General features: G+C 42.7%; 1 protein-coding gene across 5 annotated transcripts in view; it reads left to right on the top strand.

Moving 5' to 3' along the window:
• LRP1B (LDL receptor related protein 1B) overlaps positions 1 to 16748 on the top strand; it is a 2012817-nt gene that overhangs the window by 1108889 nt on the left and 887180 nt on the right. For all 5 annotated transcript variants that reach the window (XM_075317168.1, XM_075317164.1, XM_075317167.1 and 2 more), the window contains exons 16-17: positions 2006 to 2146; positions 8510 to 8635. In XM_075317168.1, the coding sequence (XP_075173283.1) occupies positions 2006 to 2146; positions 8510 to 8635 (267 nt within the window). The remainder of the gene's footprint in view (positions 1 to 2005; positions 2147 to 8509; positions 8636 to 16748) is intronic.

Genomic DNA, 16748 nt, shown 5'->3' with positions numbered 1-16748 from the left:
CTCCTGCGGCTTCACACACAGCGATGTGTGCTGCCGCAGGAACGACAAACCACATCATAACATCGGTCCTTCTGAAATTATGGAAATGACCGACGCTAGACCGATGATACGATTTCGATGCTTTTGCGCTCGTTAATCATATCAAAAATGATTTACACACTTCGATATCGACAGCGACGCCGGTTGTGCGTCACTTTCGATTTGAACCCACCGACATTGCAGCTGCGATGTCGTAGTGTGCAAAGTACCCCTAAGTCCAAGGGATTCATTTGGTCACCATCTCACAGATGAAAAGCATGGACAGCATTCCAGGGGTATTTTCAATTTTCTCTCTTCCATCAGGCAACATTTCACCTTACATATGGGCTTTTATAAGCATTTTGACAATAACTGTTAAAAAACACATTCGAACACCACCAAAAACTTAATTAAAGAGACAACCATGTTGATCATACTCTACATTCAATCCTTTCAGTTGAAGGCAATCCAGCTCAAATATCCAAATATTGTTTTCTTTTCAGAATACCCAGTCTATCCCCTCCTCTTCTGAGGGGTGGAACCCATCAATCACACGGAACCTCAGTTGGCTGACATTATGGCCTTTTTCTTTGAAATGTTTGGGAATAGGAAGCTCCAACATTCCTGTCCTAATTGTATTCTTATGCTTACTAATACGGGACTTAACTTCCATAGTCCTCTCATCCATGTACAACAACCCACACAGGCATGAGACAACATATAACACAAAGGAGCTGGTGCATGTATACCTCCCACCAATGTGGTAACATTTGCCTATAACTATATTGCCACAACAAGCACAACCAAAACAGCACATATGTAGGGTGAAACGTTGCCTGATGGAATAAAGAAAATTGAAAATATCCCTGGGATGCGGTCCATGCTTTTTATATGTATGGAGATGTGTAAGCAGATCAAGTCATAGGTGTATGGAGATGACAAGTTATAGAATGGAGACTGTATGTGGGAAATTAGAAGGAGATTTGTCTAGAGATACATGACATGAACAAGTTATGCTTTTGTGTAATAAATAATAATGGATGAATGGTAACTATTCATGTTTGGATAATGCTTACCGAATACTAAGGACTATTCCAGTATTCGTCACGACAAGAAAAATGCTCGGGTTCCACTTTGACATCCATTAGGTTCATTGTTCGTGGCAAATACCGGAATAGAACTTTGGGATTACAAATAACACGAACATGAAATGTTACTATTCTCCCATCTCTAGCAGCAAGGTATTGAAAGATTAGGTCAAAGATTCTGGGGACAATTTATGGACTAGAGTTGATGTAAGGCGGCATAGCAGGGGATTAGCTGAAAATGTTTAGAGGACAAGTTGTAGAGCACAAGTTACATGTGAGGTGAATCAGAAGATAAGGCAAGAGGTGTAGAGAAGGGACAGGTTATAGACTGGAGGTTGTGTGGGAAGATAGGCAGAGGTTAGGTCAGAAATGTATAGGTGGAACAGATGAATGGTCTTGAACTCATGGCAGTGGGCGGCCATTGTATGGACTGGTAGAGGAGAAATGAAGGTGAAAGAAAAGGAAGAAGTGGATTAAGAATCATAGAATGGTAGAGTTGGAAAAGACCTTAAAGGCCATTGGGTCCAACCCCTTCGAGTGCAGGGCCCGATGGCCCTTGAGGTCTCTTCCAACTCTACCATTCTATGATTACCTGGGCAGTAGAGTGGAAAATAAATTGGATGTTGCATTCGACTAGGCAGAAAAAGACTACAGCAGGGACTAATGTTTTACTAAGTTTAGAAAAGAATGGATTAAAAAAATGTTTTTAAGTTAAGAGCAAGAGAATATAGTAAGTAACCCGACATATTTTGCTGGTAACACGTGGCATCCTCAGCGCATGAAACAACTGTAGGGCCCTCATGCATCTCATTTAGAGTTTTAGACTATTACAAATCCACAGTAGACCCATAAAACAACCTAAACTAACTCCTTTTCCATTGCTTTCTTTTGACCTTTAGTTAACACTGATGAAATATTGCTGAAGTTGTGTAATTTGGAAGAATATCAATGCAAAAACCAGCATTGCATCCAAGAAGGCTGGAAATGTGATGGAGAAAATGACTGTCTAGATGGGAGCGATGAGGATGTTGCAGTTTGCTGTAAGTGTGATTTTTATCTATAAATCTATTTATGTCTGGAAGGAAGATGTATTTTCTGAAGTGAAGTCTTGTCTAGGCTTAAGCTCTTAGATAATGTACTATACTCCAAAGTGTTTCTGTCTTTCTTGAAAACAAGCTATATATATTATGTACCAGAACACTTGAGTCCTATCAGTCTACAAAGTTTCTCTTGTCTATGAACCCATCTAGTCTCGTGATGAGTAAAGATACCTTTACAACTTTCCTTAAAAACTTTACCATGGCAAAACTTCTTTTTTGGAAACTTTGTGAATAGAATGATTTTTATTGTCCCCCAGAATTCAGAAAATACCTATAAATTGGGGGGAAAAAATGCTTTCGTGGAGGTTAATTTGGGAATTTAGGGTGTAGGTTCTAAATAAAAACACTCAAAATAAAGACATATTAAAAGGCATGGACAGAAAAGCCATATATGCAACCTATAAACCAGCACATGGGTCCAAAAACATAAAAAAGAAAATAATTACACTTTTTACTATTAAGTTGCTTAGAAAATACTAAGATAATAAAATGTATGGCTCAAAAGTACTTTGTATATATTTGAGCAATTTGCTATAGCGTTATGGGGCATTGCTCTTTCAAGACCTGTTGGCGTAGTACGGGGCCCCCTACCAACCTGGAAAAAGAAAAGATGGGATGCCGGTGTAGCTTAGCATTTCTTTTAGGCCTAAGACACACGACATGAAAATCATAGCGAGTGGAATGCGATAAAACATTGCATTCCACTCGGACCAATATTAGCCTATGTGTCAGCACCCATGAGCGAATATTTTCCCAGCCCTAATTGGACCGAGAAAACAATCACAGCATGCTGCGGGTGCAATGCGATCCTTGTTTCTCTCGTACCCATTCAAGTCTATGGGGCGAGAGAAAAATCGCACTGCACTGGCATTACACTGGTGTAATGCGAGTGCAGAGCAAGAATGGCAATAGCCGGCAATGGAGGAGAGAGGGAGATAATCCCTCCCTACCCTCCGCAGCATCGGCCCATCCCTCCTCAGAGCCCGCTCGCACCTCCTCAGCACTGGCCCGCCCCCACAGCTGAGGTCCGCTTGCACAGTAAGACCTCAGTCGCAGTGACACTCGCATGACACTCGGCTACCACTGTGCTGCCAGCATGAGCTGATTGTCATGCGAGGATCACAGTAGTGCCCCGTATGGCCCCAGCCTTACTGTTTTTGTCCCTGCAGAGTTTTTCTCGGTCAACCAAATATGCAGGTTCCTCAATCAAGGAAATGGGGCACCTGAGGTTTCCTGCAGTACCGGGTGGCCATGAGCGCTGTGTGCTGGGAAAAAAATAAAAAAGTCCAAAGCACTGGACTAAACTTTCATTTTGAAGACACAGTTTTGATAATTAAAAATATTTATGGCAATGATGAGGTCTAACAAGACTAAAGACGTGTACAAGTCAAATATTCTTTCAATATTAAAGGCAACCTGTCAGCAGGTTTTTGCTATATAAGCTGAAGCCAGCATGCTGTAAGGGTTCACACAGAAAGTTGAGGCATGCCTGTGTTGTAACAGTCTGATCTGTTGTTTATTTGCTGTTTGTTTTAGCAGCCGGACCCTTATCATTGCTGTGGCTTGTTTCCTCTTGACATGTGTCATGCATTGTCCGGATCCGCACTCTCGGATTACAGCTACAATGTGAGACTATTTTCTCATTTCAGAGTCCGACAGGCAACCTGGTCACTCTTAAGTGCTCAGATCTACTGGGCATTGGCTGAGTTGTTTCACTGCTCCCAGCTATGCAGGAGTTAATCCTTTTTGGAGCAGAGTGCAATTCTTTTGAGAGTCAGGTTGCTGATTGATTACCTTACACAGCTGGTCTCTTGCTATTTAAGGCTGGGGAGTGTGTTAGGAGATCGCCGAAGATAGCTTTAGCGTAGCTCCAGCGATCCAGGTCTTAGCGGTTGTGCAGCTCATGGTGATCTACAGTTGCTATGGTGTAGTGAAAGTCCCCTGTTGTGCTTTTGCTTCCTACCCTTTCCTTTATTCCGTTATACTCATATCCTCTCTCCTTTGTGTTTTAGTGCAGTGTGAACGAGCTTTTGTTCTCCCTTGTCTGTCTTGTTTCTGTGGGGTTTTGTTACTGGGTTTTACAACCCGCTCACAGGGTGGGGTGGGGAGTAAGATCAGGGCTCAGACAGGAGTCAGGGTCACGCTGGGGGCTTAGACCTGGCTACCATAAAGCTGATCTCCGGGACAAGGGACAGCGCCACAGGGTCTCAAGTCTGAGGGCCAGCATAGGAGCACCTGTTCTATCAGTACATACCTTGTGACATCATGTTGTCCGGCACGCCGCCTCCTCTGATTTACACCTCACAGTCAATGTACAATCTCTGTAGAGATCCTGGTGTGGGTGGGGAAAGCCCTCTGGACTCCGCTACATGGCTAAAGCTAAAAATGCACATTGTGTAAGAACGGCTGCACCCAGTAATCTAAGTGATAGATCATTAGATTCAGAGTCTCTTTGCCTTCATCGTGCTGCTTTCAGATGAGGTTCAAAAACCTGCTGACACATTCCCTTTAAGACAAGTTAGACTCTGTGTCTGTAAAATGGACTTTCTGAACTATTACCTTCCGTAACTTAAACTGTTTCCACCATTTTTTTTTAACAATGAAAATTATTACAATGTACCAAATCAATGTTAATATTATGTGTCCAAGGTGACCTCTACCGAACTCTTCTGTTTGTTGAAAGTTGTATATTATCTGCTGTAATTATCTGTAGTCAGCAGCGCTTAAGGTCAAGTGGATCATAAACCAAGTTTCAGGGACACATAATTCCAGAAGCAATGAAAATTAATGAGAGAGATACACTATATTCATGTTAATTGTTCTGTACAAAAGTCTGGATTCTAAACTATTGGTGAAAATAATGAGAGAGTCGGAAAAATTTGTCTAAGACTTTGTATTGAAATAAAACCTTAATGTGGTGATACACGATGAACGGTGGTGGACCCAGCTAATTTTAGCAGAACCAGTTGACCATCACGATGAGTGTGGATCTCCTCCCGCACCAGATATTAGTATTGGATATGAATATGATAGGGTTTTTTTTTAATTTTTATTGCAAATAATTGCCATCATTCTTTGAAGAATTTAACTGGAACAAGTTCCTAATGGATATTTTCAAGACTTGGCAAAGATTAGGGGTCAGTACAAAATAAAATTACCTCCCACTCAAATCCCCATTTTTATTTTTTATTTTTCTTACAAATATTTTGAGACCATTCCTTGAAGGATGTAATTGTAACAATTTGAAGGATGGAATTGTAACAACTTGAAGAATGAAATTGGGACAACTTGAAGAATGGAATTGGGACAACTTGAAGAATGGAATTGGGACAACTTGAAGAATGGAATTGGGAAAACTTGAAAGGCCCCTTTACACACTGCAACATCGCAAACGACATCGCTGTAACATCACCGGTTTTGTGACGTAATAGCGACCTCCCCAGCGACATTGCAGTGTGTGAAACACAGCAGCAACCTGGCCCCTGCTGTGAGGTTGCTGATCACTACACATCTCTCAGGACCATTCTTTGGTCCTTTGTTTCCCGCTGTGCAGCATGATCGCTAGAAAGTCTCAGTGTGTAAAGGGGCCTTTATAGCGACTTCGTTAGCGACTTCCCTTTCAAAAAGCTGCTTTACAATGTCCCCAATGACTAGCTAGGTCGTTCTGCAGGTCCGTATCGCTGTTGCGTCGTTGGCCAGGTCTGCCTGTTTGACAGTTCACCAGCGACTCACCAGAGACTTTGTAGCGATCTCGGCCAGGTTGGGATCACTGGTGGGATCGCTAGAAAGTCTCAGTGTGTAAAGGGGCCTGAAGAATGGAATTGGGAAAACTTGAAGAATGGAATTGGGACAACTTGAAGAATGGAATTGGGACAACTTGAAGAATGAAATTGGGACAACTTGAAGAATGGAATTGGGACAACTTGAAGAATGGAATTCGAATAACTTGAAGAATGGATTTGGGACAACTTAAAGAATGCAATTCAAACAACTTGAAGAATGGAATTGGGACAACTTGAAGAATTGAATTCGGACAACTTGAAGAATTGAATTCGGACAACTTGAAGAATGGAATTCGAACAACTTGAAGAATGGAATTTGGACAACTTGAAGAATCGAATTGGGACAACTTGAAGAATTGAATTCGGACAACTTGAAGAATGGAACTGGGACAACTTGAAGAATGGAATTCAAACAACTTGAAGAATGGAATTGGGACAACTTTAAGAATGGAATTGGGACAACTCAAAGAATGGAATTGGGACAACTTGAAGAATGGAATTGGAGCAACTTTCTAAAGGATATTTTCAAGACTTGGCAAACAATAGGGGTCATTACAAAATTAGGTTCCTTACTACTCAAATCCTCCACTACCTCATTTATCACTTTTAGGATCAGAAGTGATGACTTTTCATTTATTCATCAGGCACTTGATAGATGAGGTTGCTGACTGGCTGCAGCACTTGGCGGACACAGAAAGAAAAGGATCCCTGTGCAAGAACAAAATATGGGCCCTTTGCAGCCCAAGAGCCTATCATAATGCACAATTCTACCTGCTTTGGAGGTAGAAATGGGCCCCTTAACCTCTTAGGCCCCTGTGCGGCTGGACAGGCGGCACCAATAATATGTCCACCACTGGGCTGCAGGGTCAATGATGCCATAACCTTTGGTGGGACAATGGTCCATCCATCAATCTTCTGATTGCTCACACCCATGACTGGCTGCAGTGGCCAAAGAAATGTGACATCTATTTGGTCCTGGCATCTGAGTGATACCTCTGAAATGGGGTAGATTTGAATGGAAACATTTCTTTGTTTTATAGTGATTAGTACCGGGGCGAATAGTAACTATTGCAGTTCGAATTATTCGTAATGAATCCCAAAGTACTATTCCAGTATTCATTATGAATAATGAACCTAATGCAGGTCAATGGGGAACTCGAGCGTTCTTCATGAAGATTTCTCAGAGAAATGCTTGAGTTCCCCATTGACTTGCATTAGGTTCATTTTTCGTGACAAATACTGGAATAGATCTGTTGGATTCATTACGAATAATCTGAACACAAATAGTTACTATTCGCCCATCACTAAGGGTATGTACACATGATCAGGACCCGCTGCATCCTGGATGTATTGGGTCCTGACCTGCCCACGATCAGGGTTCGACCTGCTTGCATCTCCACAGCAGATAATTGACATGAGATGTGATGGCTACAGCCCTTCATTGACTACTGATTGGCTGCAGCAGTCACATCATGGCCCCTTCCTGATGTTGATGCCAGGGGACCAGGGATGTACATCATGCCTAAAGTGCAAGTGAGGTGCCCCTTTGGGTGGGAAGGTGCCATTTTGGGTGGTAAGGTACCATTTTGGGTGGAGAGGTGCAACTTTGTGTGGGAAGCTACCGCTTTGGGTGGGGAGGTCCAACTTTGGGTGGGAAGGAGCCACTTTGGGTAGTGAGGTGCCACTTTGGTGGTAAGGTGCCAGTTTGGGTTGGGTGGTACCACTTTGGGTGAGGACATTCCACTTTGGGTGGGAAGGTACCACTTTGAGTGGGTAGGTGCCACTTTGGGTGGGAAGGTACCAATTTGACTGGGGAGGTGCCAATTTGTGTGGGAAGGTGCCATTTTGGGTGGGGAGGTACCATTTTGGGTGGGAAGGTGTCACTTTGGATGGGAGGGTACCAATTTGGGTGGGAAGGTGCGACTTTGGGTGGGGAGGTGCAATTTTGGGTGGGAAGGTGTCACTTTGGGTTGGGAGGTGCCACTTTGGGTGGGAAGGTGCCACTTTGGGTGAGGAGAATAAATGTATTGTTAGTTTTTACACCACCTTGGACCCTTTAAGTTTTACATTTAAAGTAGAACATAATGCAGTAAGTATGTTTTTCATATTCTTTTTTTTTTAATTATAAACAAATGAATGTTAAACTCACATTGCCTATTCCATAGCCGGCTCCCACTTGTGGCTTACTCTCTGGAACATGAATCACTAAAAAGCTGATTAGCATTTGCTTGTTAACAATATATAAATTATAAAGCATTGTTTCTGGAATTAAAGCTTATCTCGCTGTTGACAAATGACTTGGTACCATTCATTTTCTTTTGAACAAAATACCATTAAAAACTCATTTAGTTCTTTATTCATCTGTTAATAAAAATAAATGCTATATGACACGCTTCCTCATTGTGCTGTAATTCCGCCACCCCATTTACATGTATTATTCCGGACTCATTTACAGGCAGCGCTTGTCGTTAAGAACTCACTTGCCTTGAATGTCTTAAATTGCTTCTTTATGTTTTCCTAGTGAACCACAGCTGTCCGGGAGACCAATTTAAGTGCCAAAGTAACCGCTGTATTCCCAAGAGGTGGCTTTGTGATGGAGCAAATGATTGTGGCAGTAATGAAGATGAATCTAATGAGACCTGCTCAGGTAAGTCCCCGGTGTCCGACTCCATGAAAATGCCACTTGTCACACTCAACGAGCATTGATGATACCAATATCGCTTGACTCCTTTCACTTAAAGAATATTGTCTCAAAAATCACAAAAAAAAAGAAAAATTAGTTGTCCTTGTTTACGATATCTGGTCCTTACCTTGTTTTACTAAAATATTATTACTATTTTAGTAAAATTGACATCGGGAGGGGGGTGGCACTCTCCAGAAGGAGAAACATTCCCCGTCAGAAGCCTCTCGCCTACTGAGGAGGGGCAACACTCCAAAACACCGTTTCTGCAAATGGAGTTTCTGGTTTGGCTTCTTGTAATCTTATATATCTAAGTCATGTGTCAAGGCTCGTTAAGGGTCGATGTTGTCTTTTTGGATTGCTACATCCAATAGTTGGCGGTAGAGGTCAAGTTAACTTCCTTCTCAAGAGGCTATTTGCATATGGATAGGTGGTCATGCTCAACCACCTCTACAATAATTTTATGGAAAAAGAAGAAAAACAAGAAAGTGCTTCTGTGAAAAACTTTAAGCACTGATAGGACAAAAAAGAAGCGGTGATCAAACTCACCTAAGCAAGTTGCGCAGCAGGCACAACACTGGAATGCGCGTGTGGTCATGGATGAAGCCAAGGGATGATTCGTTGTTATCGTCCTGTGCTGGCAGGAGTCTCCAGATGATGTCCGGTGGTGGGGGCTAGTGAATGAGAAACGTCTCTTTTGCCTGGCAGTTACCCAAGATATGTGTGATGGAGGTGGACCCCTAGGTGACCTGTGGTAGCAAGTGTCCCAGTGCTTCCTCCTCTGCGCTGTCGGCTGTCCCAGATGCTGTGCAACTGTACACGCTGGAGGTGAACCTCTCAGTGCCTAGTGCAGGAGGCCGTCTCAGGTGCCGTGCCGAGAGAGTAGTCGGGACCGGAGTTTGATGACTCACCGCCACGAGGTGCTATCTCCTCATCAACTGCCAGCGAGGGTAATAGGGTTGACAATATGGACTGGTCAGTACGATTGCTGTAGCACCAGCCATTCACTCCTGCAGGAGGTGTGACATAGGCAAGGGGAAAAAAAAGTAAAAATATGGTTAGTGGTGCGCAACCAATCTCATAGCTGACAAAGGATCAGAAAAGGTGAAATTTTGTTGCCCTTTCTTTTTACTTTGAAATCATTAAAGAGAATCTGTCAGCAGGTTTTTGCTATGTAATCTAAGGGCAGCTATCATGGATTTGTCATGTGGTTTCTGGCTATAGAAGGTCACAGTGTTTGGCTGATCAAAATGCTCCCTGACTTTCTATTGTTCCTGCTGTCAGTATTCATTGGTATAGGTAGCTTTCCTACTGGATTTTCATCTCTACTCCTATTGGACCCAGCAGGAGCTCAACTTCCGTCCAGCTGCTGATCATCAGTATTCTCTTGGTGCTTAAATACTCCCTTATTCCCTGGACTTTTGCTGGTGATATTATTCAGTTTATTCTAACTTTGGTTGCAAGCAGGTGGCTTGTACTCATCTGTGGTATTGTTGCTGAAGCTTTGCTGACTGTATTATCTGTGGATAAGTAGTTTATGCTTTTTCCACCTGTGTGTCCTCCTTGTGTCTTCCATAGTGTTTAATGCGGTTGACGAAGAGATCATCCCTCCAATTCCCTATTTAGGGTCCAGCACTATGGATACATAGGGTCAGATATTCGGCTTTGTGCATATGTGCAGAATCTATTTAGGGTGGTGAGGGACCAGCAGTAGGTTTGGTCAGGGGGTCACCATCTCCCTCTTCCCTAGGTGCAGGGGTCCCCTTCCCTTACCTTTCGCCGCTTGCTTGTTACTTCCCCGTACCTAGCGTGACAGCAGCATGCTGTAGGTGCAGAGACCCAAATTCCAGTTATGTGTCACTTACTGGGCTGCTTGATATAGTTTCATTAAAATCAATGCTTTATCTGCAGAAGATTATCACTGGTCACATGACACATGTTCCCCCTCTCTAACAACCTTCCCAATCATATACCATATTTAATGCACGTGAGTTTATCCCACACTTAGGACTTTGTTTGTGATGTCATGTACATGAGCAGGCTTAAAGAGGACCAACCACCAGGATTGTCATATATAAACTAAAGCCAGTGCTATACTGGCACTATCATGCTGATTCTATACATACCTTTAGTTGTGAGAACGGATGTATAGTTTCTGAAATACAGGCAAGTAAAGTTTGTGAAATGCACTGTTATTTTATTGATAGCAGCTACAGAATGTCTAATAGGTGGGTCGGGTTTTGCTAGTTATTCCCGCCCCTGTCTGCTGCCTGTCCTTCCTATACTCTGTCCCTGTTATTACATGGGGAGGAAGGATGGAGGAAGGACAGGGAGGGAGGAAGGACAGGAACGCAGACAGGGCAGGAATAACCTGCAAAGCTCGACCCACCTATTAGATATTCTGTAGCTGCTATCAATCCAATCAAATAACAGTGTATTTCACAAAATTTGCTTGCCTGTATTTCAGAAACTATACATCCAATCTCACAACCAAAGGTATGTATGGAATCAGCATGATAGCGCCAGTATAGCACTGGCTTTAGCTTATATAGGAAAACCCTGGTGGTTGGTCCTCTTTAAGCAGTTTTTCTTGCAGCGCATGTGCACTGTTTAAACTGCACATGCGCCATAATAAGCTGCGATTTAGACTGACCTTGTGCATGAGGTTACTTATAATGTTACATACATCGGGGGAACATAAATATTTGACCGATGGACATCATCTCATTTTAAATAAACTCTGAAATAAAAAGAGGGTAAGCCACTTCATGATAGATTTAGAAAAGAAGAGAACCATGAGCATTAAAAGCTAAATACAAAGTTTTTATTTATCATAAAATCAGTTAAAAACTGGAAAAACACACCACAGTATAGAGAATAGTAAAAAGTGTTAATAGATGGCATACAAAGGGATGAACACCCACATACATGTGAAGGGCAAAAAAAAGGAGGATTTATTATCCAAAATGCCCAGGACAGCTTATGTTCACCAAGTCACATTAAAACCACCAAATCAAGTATAATGATACAAGAAATAAAACATTGATGTGGTATATAGACACAAAAAGTGGCTAAGTATAGTTCAAGAATCCTAACAGGTTACCCATGGGTGAATGCACCCCACTTCTGCACTTAACATATGTTACAGAAAAACCCTCCAACGCACGTTTCGTGTCAATAGATGCTTGCTTCCTCCGGGGGAAGGAACATGCAAGGGAATTGCACAATACATGGCCCATGATCCACCATGTCACCATGAAAGGGACTAAATGTCACGTGCAGGGATGAAAAGGACATGATGCAGAAGATATATTACAGAAACACATAACATAAAACCCATAACTGTTACGTCACCGCTGAAGTCTTCTCCAGCGACTTCTGCTCCGATCGCCAGGCGACGCCATGTTCCTGCCGTGGATGGTGCTGGTGATGGGAGAGGAGTTGATGCCAACAGCACCGGTGGGCGCAGGCTCCGATCATCCACTGGGCTGGGTTATCTTGGGATCTGCAGTACCGCTGGCTGACTGTGGGTGGCATGTGTCTTCCAGCTGAGGTTATCAGCGTTCAGCTACAGCCAATGGGAAGACACCACACCCTTCTTATTCCCCCTCCTGTCACATGACCACTGCCAGAGATAGTTCTGTACTCCTGGCTCATGTGCTGTTTGTATTTTGATTCCTGTGTGCTGATTTCTCTGTGTTTTGTGACTACCCTTCTGCCTGCTGCTTTTGTACCTCGCTGCCCGACCCGGATCTGACCACTGCTACGTTTTCTGTTTACGTCCTTGCCTGCCGGTTCTGTCCCTGTTCTGCTATTCCTGGTTTGACCCTGCCTGACGACTACTCTCATTGGACTGCAGCCTTCTACAGGTAGAAATCTCCAGGGCCCTGTGTAATTACAAATCCCTGTATAGGGGATAAAGGGTTTCAGGTTTGTGGGGGTCCTGCTTGGTGAGGGGCGTCCCCCTAGTCTGTCCATTACATCCCACCTAAGTCTGTTGATCCAGGCAGGTGTTACAATAACATTACAACATAAAGTGAAAAAAAAAGTTCCTTAAATCCAACCTAAATAAGAGCTCCCTATGGAACCGGATTGTGGGACTCTACATAAAGCTAGTAATTATCATTTAAGCACGGCTGAATAAATTTGGCCATTGGGGCGTCTTGGAATTGGTTTGGGCCGCTAGAGACAAAAAATAGTTTTGCATTCTACTTTTTCCATATGTTTGACTTTGACTTCCAAAGTAATTTGGAAAAAGCTTCCTCCATTTGATCCAGGTATTGTAAAAAAAACAAGCTTGTGTATCTTTTGCCTTTGCCTTTGAAGTCTTTAGAGCATTTGATCATGAAAACTTCTTTCCAGGCAGCAGAAAATAAATGTTAACTGTGTAGCCGCTTCCCAGTTATCGCTACTTGCTTTGTACTAAGGAGAGAGATGGTGTAATCTTCCTTATCAGCCCTGGCAGTGAACATGGCGAGACGTACTTCTCTGAAACACAGAAACTCCACCATCCTCTTTTGTTAGACAGCATCACCCTCACGCAGAGGTTTCAATAAAAAATAGATGTGGCTTAGAAAGACCTGAAAGACAACTTGTTGCCTTTAAAGTAGACATGTGCGGTACAGAAGGGCAAAGAGATCGAGTGGTCAATCACCGCGAAGAAAATCGAACAATCGCAGCACAAATCTCACGTGCGACCTTGCCTTGATTTGTGGATGTCTTCAATAAATATATCTACAAAAAGCCCTTAAATGGTTAAAAAAGAAGGTGAATAGAGCTGGCACATCTCCACATCCTACTCATCAGGAGCAGCTATGATAGCAATGTCAAAACTTGGGCCCAGAAATCTTTGGCGTAATCGCTATATAGATATCTGATACATTCTGCACGGTGTGGATCAGAAGTACCAATCTGGAGGACTTCTTGATATATTCTACATATGACACTGTATAGGTATCACGGGGTATGTTATGATGGGACGGGTGACCCTAGGTTGGCCCTCAGACTAGAGTACCTTATTTCGAAGGTAGGATTGATGGTAGCCAGGTTCGAGCCCCCAGCATGACCCTAACTCCTGTCTGAGCCCTGATCTTACTCCCCATCTCCCACACCCTCGGGGAGGCTGGAAAACACAAAGACGAAACCCCCCAAAAAATACAGATAAGGGAGAATGGAAACTCATACACACAGCATTCAAAACACACAGGAGGGTCAATATGTGTACTGGGAAACAACAGAAAAAGGGGGGGAGTAGCGCACAACAAGGGAATGCTCACACCACCCAGAAGTGCAGCACGGATCACCATCAATAGGAAAATTACCAAGACCAGAAATCACAGGAACTAAAGCAGGAACTATTATCAGCGCATACTAGAAGGAAGCCGTGCTTTAAATAGGGAGGAGACAGCTGCATGAGGCATTTAGGATCCTGAGCTCTAGGACCTTGCCACCAGTTTGCAGGAATTAACTCCTGCACAGCTGAAAACCAGTGAACCTGAATCAGCCGACGCCTGGCTCAGGCTGAACAATGCAGAAGTCTCAGGTTGCTTGTCAGGCTCTTTTTTTGCTGGATGCCTCTTCATAGAAACACGTACTTGATCACACTATAGTATTGTATACACCATAAAAACGTATATAGATGTACACTGACTTTGCACAAACTTTCACTCTCTTGGCCTTTGTTGGGTGAATGGGGATCTATGGATTAGTTTGACATATACATTAAAAAATTTCCTAAAAAATATGGCAAATATACTCTACGAACACATAGTGAAGGAAAATTTTATTTTTCTAAGAGACGTTCAATAAATTACATTAAGTTGTAATAATTTACAAAGACATCTAGAAATTTCCAAATGAAATTTAATTTGGTTGTCTGATTTAAAATTCTAATACCCTGGTAGGAAATTTTGAGTGTTGAGTCTGTCTGAGGCTGTCAACTCAAAGAAGGCTGAAGTGGCTCAAGCCCCTCTGTCTAGAAGATTCAAGAGGAACCCCAGCCTCCACCCTTCAACTAGAGATGAGCGAGTATGTGAATTGCAGATTTTTTTTGTAATTCCCTTCCATTCAAAACCAGGAAAATGACAATCGCCGGCTACAATTTTTTTGAACCATAAAAGGACATCAAAAGTTTAAAAAAAGAAAGAAAAATCTTTATACTCACGTTACTGCTCACCTCTCCGGCCCCTCAACTCCTCACCATCACCTGTCCTCATCATATCATTTTATCATCACTATGAGTGCTAAAATCCCCTGAAAAGGGTTCTCCATATGTGCAAGCAAGATCACGTCTCCCGTCATGACAAAATAACTGGAATAGATCTCTCTCAGGCCTCTTCAGATCCCGAAGTTCTGGCCTAGCATGCAGAAATTCCGCGCTTATGGTGATGATAAGAAAATGCTGCAAAGACCAGATGGGTGATCATGAAGACTGAAAGTGCCAGAGAGGTGAGCAGTAATGTGTCTTTTTTAAGGGAAGACCTTCCCGTCTCTAAAAAAGTATTCTGGTGACCCAATGGATGAAATCCGTATGTTAGGATGAACTCTTAACCAGTATTCACGTGTTGCCTACTGCCTGACCTAATTAATGAGAATTGAGTGCATGCTTGAAAACTGACCCCAGACACACACAGTCAGATGTTCATCTTTCCTTGATCAGAGGTGAGCCCAAAACAGAGAGCTTTATTAGTGACTGTCTCTTATATAAACTAGGAAAAGGGGCATGGTCAGCCCTACAGTGGGCATGCCTGGGTGTGTTCATTGGTCAGTGGGTTGAACAATGTGTTAGTCCATAGGCTAATTGGTGGGCATCATCGTAGGCGGGTCTATGATGTCATTGGGGCAGATCTGCGGTTATGCTGATGAGTGGGTCTGTGACATCATCGGGATCTGCGGGGATGCTGATGGGTGGATCTGTGACATCATCGGGGCAGATCTGCGGTGATGCTGTTGGGTGGGTCTATGACATCATCGGGGCGGATCCATGGTGACACTAATGGGCGGGACTATGATGTCATCGGGGGCCATCTTGGATATCTCTGAAGACTGGCTTATGTATAGAAAATCGATATCATTGAACACACTTCCCACAGTCCTATATGTCCCAGAGGTTAATTAAGTATTTGATCCAATGGCTCTCCTCAACATGGCCCCCTTAAGCTTTGCTCATCTCATAATTCAAGTCTATTCCTTATCTTAAACTGCTTTTAGCTGCATTGAAAACAGGTTATGGAACCCAAAGGATACAATTTATTATGTCCAGAACCTCACCTATGACATATCCTAATGTATAACCAGAGCTTCACTTAGGTTAACGACATATAGAGCGAAAGGAGCAGGCGGCTAAGGTTGTTTTTCAAATTGTTCACAGTTTTGCAAGTAATCTGAATTTCACCTGCAAAACCAATAAATTTGAGAATCGACTTTCATCCGCACAAGTCCGTAGCCGTTCATCTTTCAGCTGTGCGCACTACACTTGGCGCTCCTTGTCTTTACCCTTAAAGATGGAAGTATTTAATAATTAGGTACCACTGTGCAACCTCTTTTTCTATTTTCTGATATACATTGTGCACTTTGTGTGCACTTTGATCCTCGTACAAAATGTCTGATATACGGTATTACTTGAAATTGTGGCACAGCCTTTATTGTGGTGGAAAAATCAATAGCTCTGTGTACTAAACACAGGGTTCCTCCAAGAGCGAGAAAACATAAAGTTAGATAGTGTTCTTCTTGTGTTCCCTCTCCTAAATAATGATCACTTTCCATTTTCATTTTTCCTTTCTCCTGTTGACAATAATATCTGAAGTGGGTTTGTATCACCAGCATGTGACCCTCTTACATGAGAGAGCGTAGCGTGGCAAAAAAGCATTAAATGCTACTTACAGAACATTACAGAAATAGTCTAAAGAGCTGGTAATGTGAGGAAGCGCTTACCGCCTCGTTATAGGATGAGCAGTGCTCGGTAAATCAGCGTAAGACCAAAATCATTCTCACTTTAGATGACGTCATCAAACCAAAATGGGATCAGAAAGGTCGTCTTGAACTGGAGAATTATTTTATTTTTCCTTGTGGATTTATTGTT

The sequence above is a fragment of the Anomaloglossus baeobatrachus genome, chromosome 7 (genome assembly GCF_048569485.1).
Source record: "Anomaloglossus baeobatrachus isolate aAnoBae1 chromosome 7, aAnoBae1.hap1, whole genome shotgun sequence".
Taxonomy (NCBI): domain Eukaryota; kingdom Metazoa; phylum Chordata; class Amphibia; order Anura; family Aromobatidae; genus Anomaloglossus; species Anomaloglossus baeobatrachus.
Note: the sequence above shows the minus strand (reverse complement) of the source record. Positions and strands in the feature narration are given on the sequence as shown.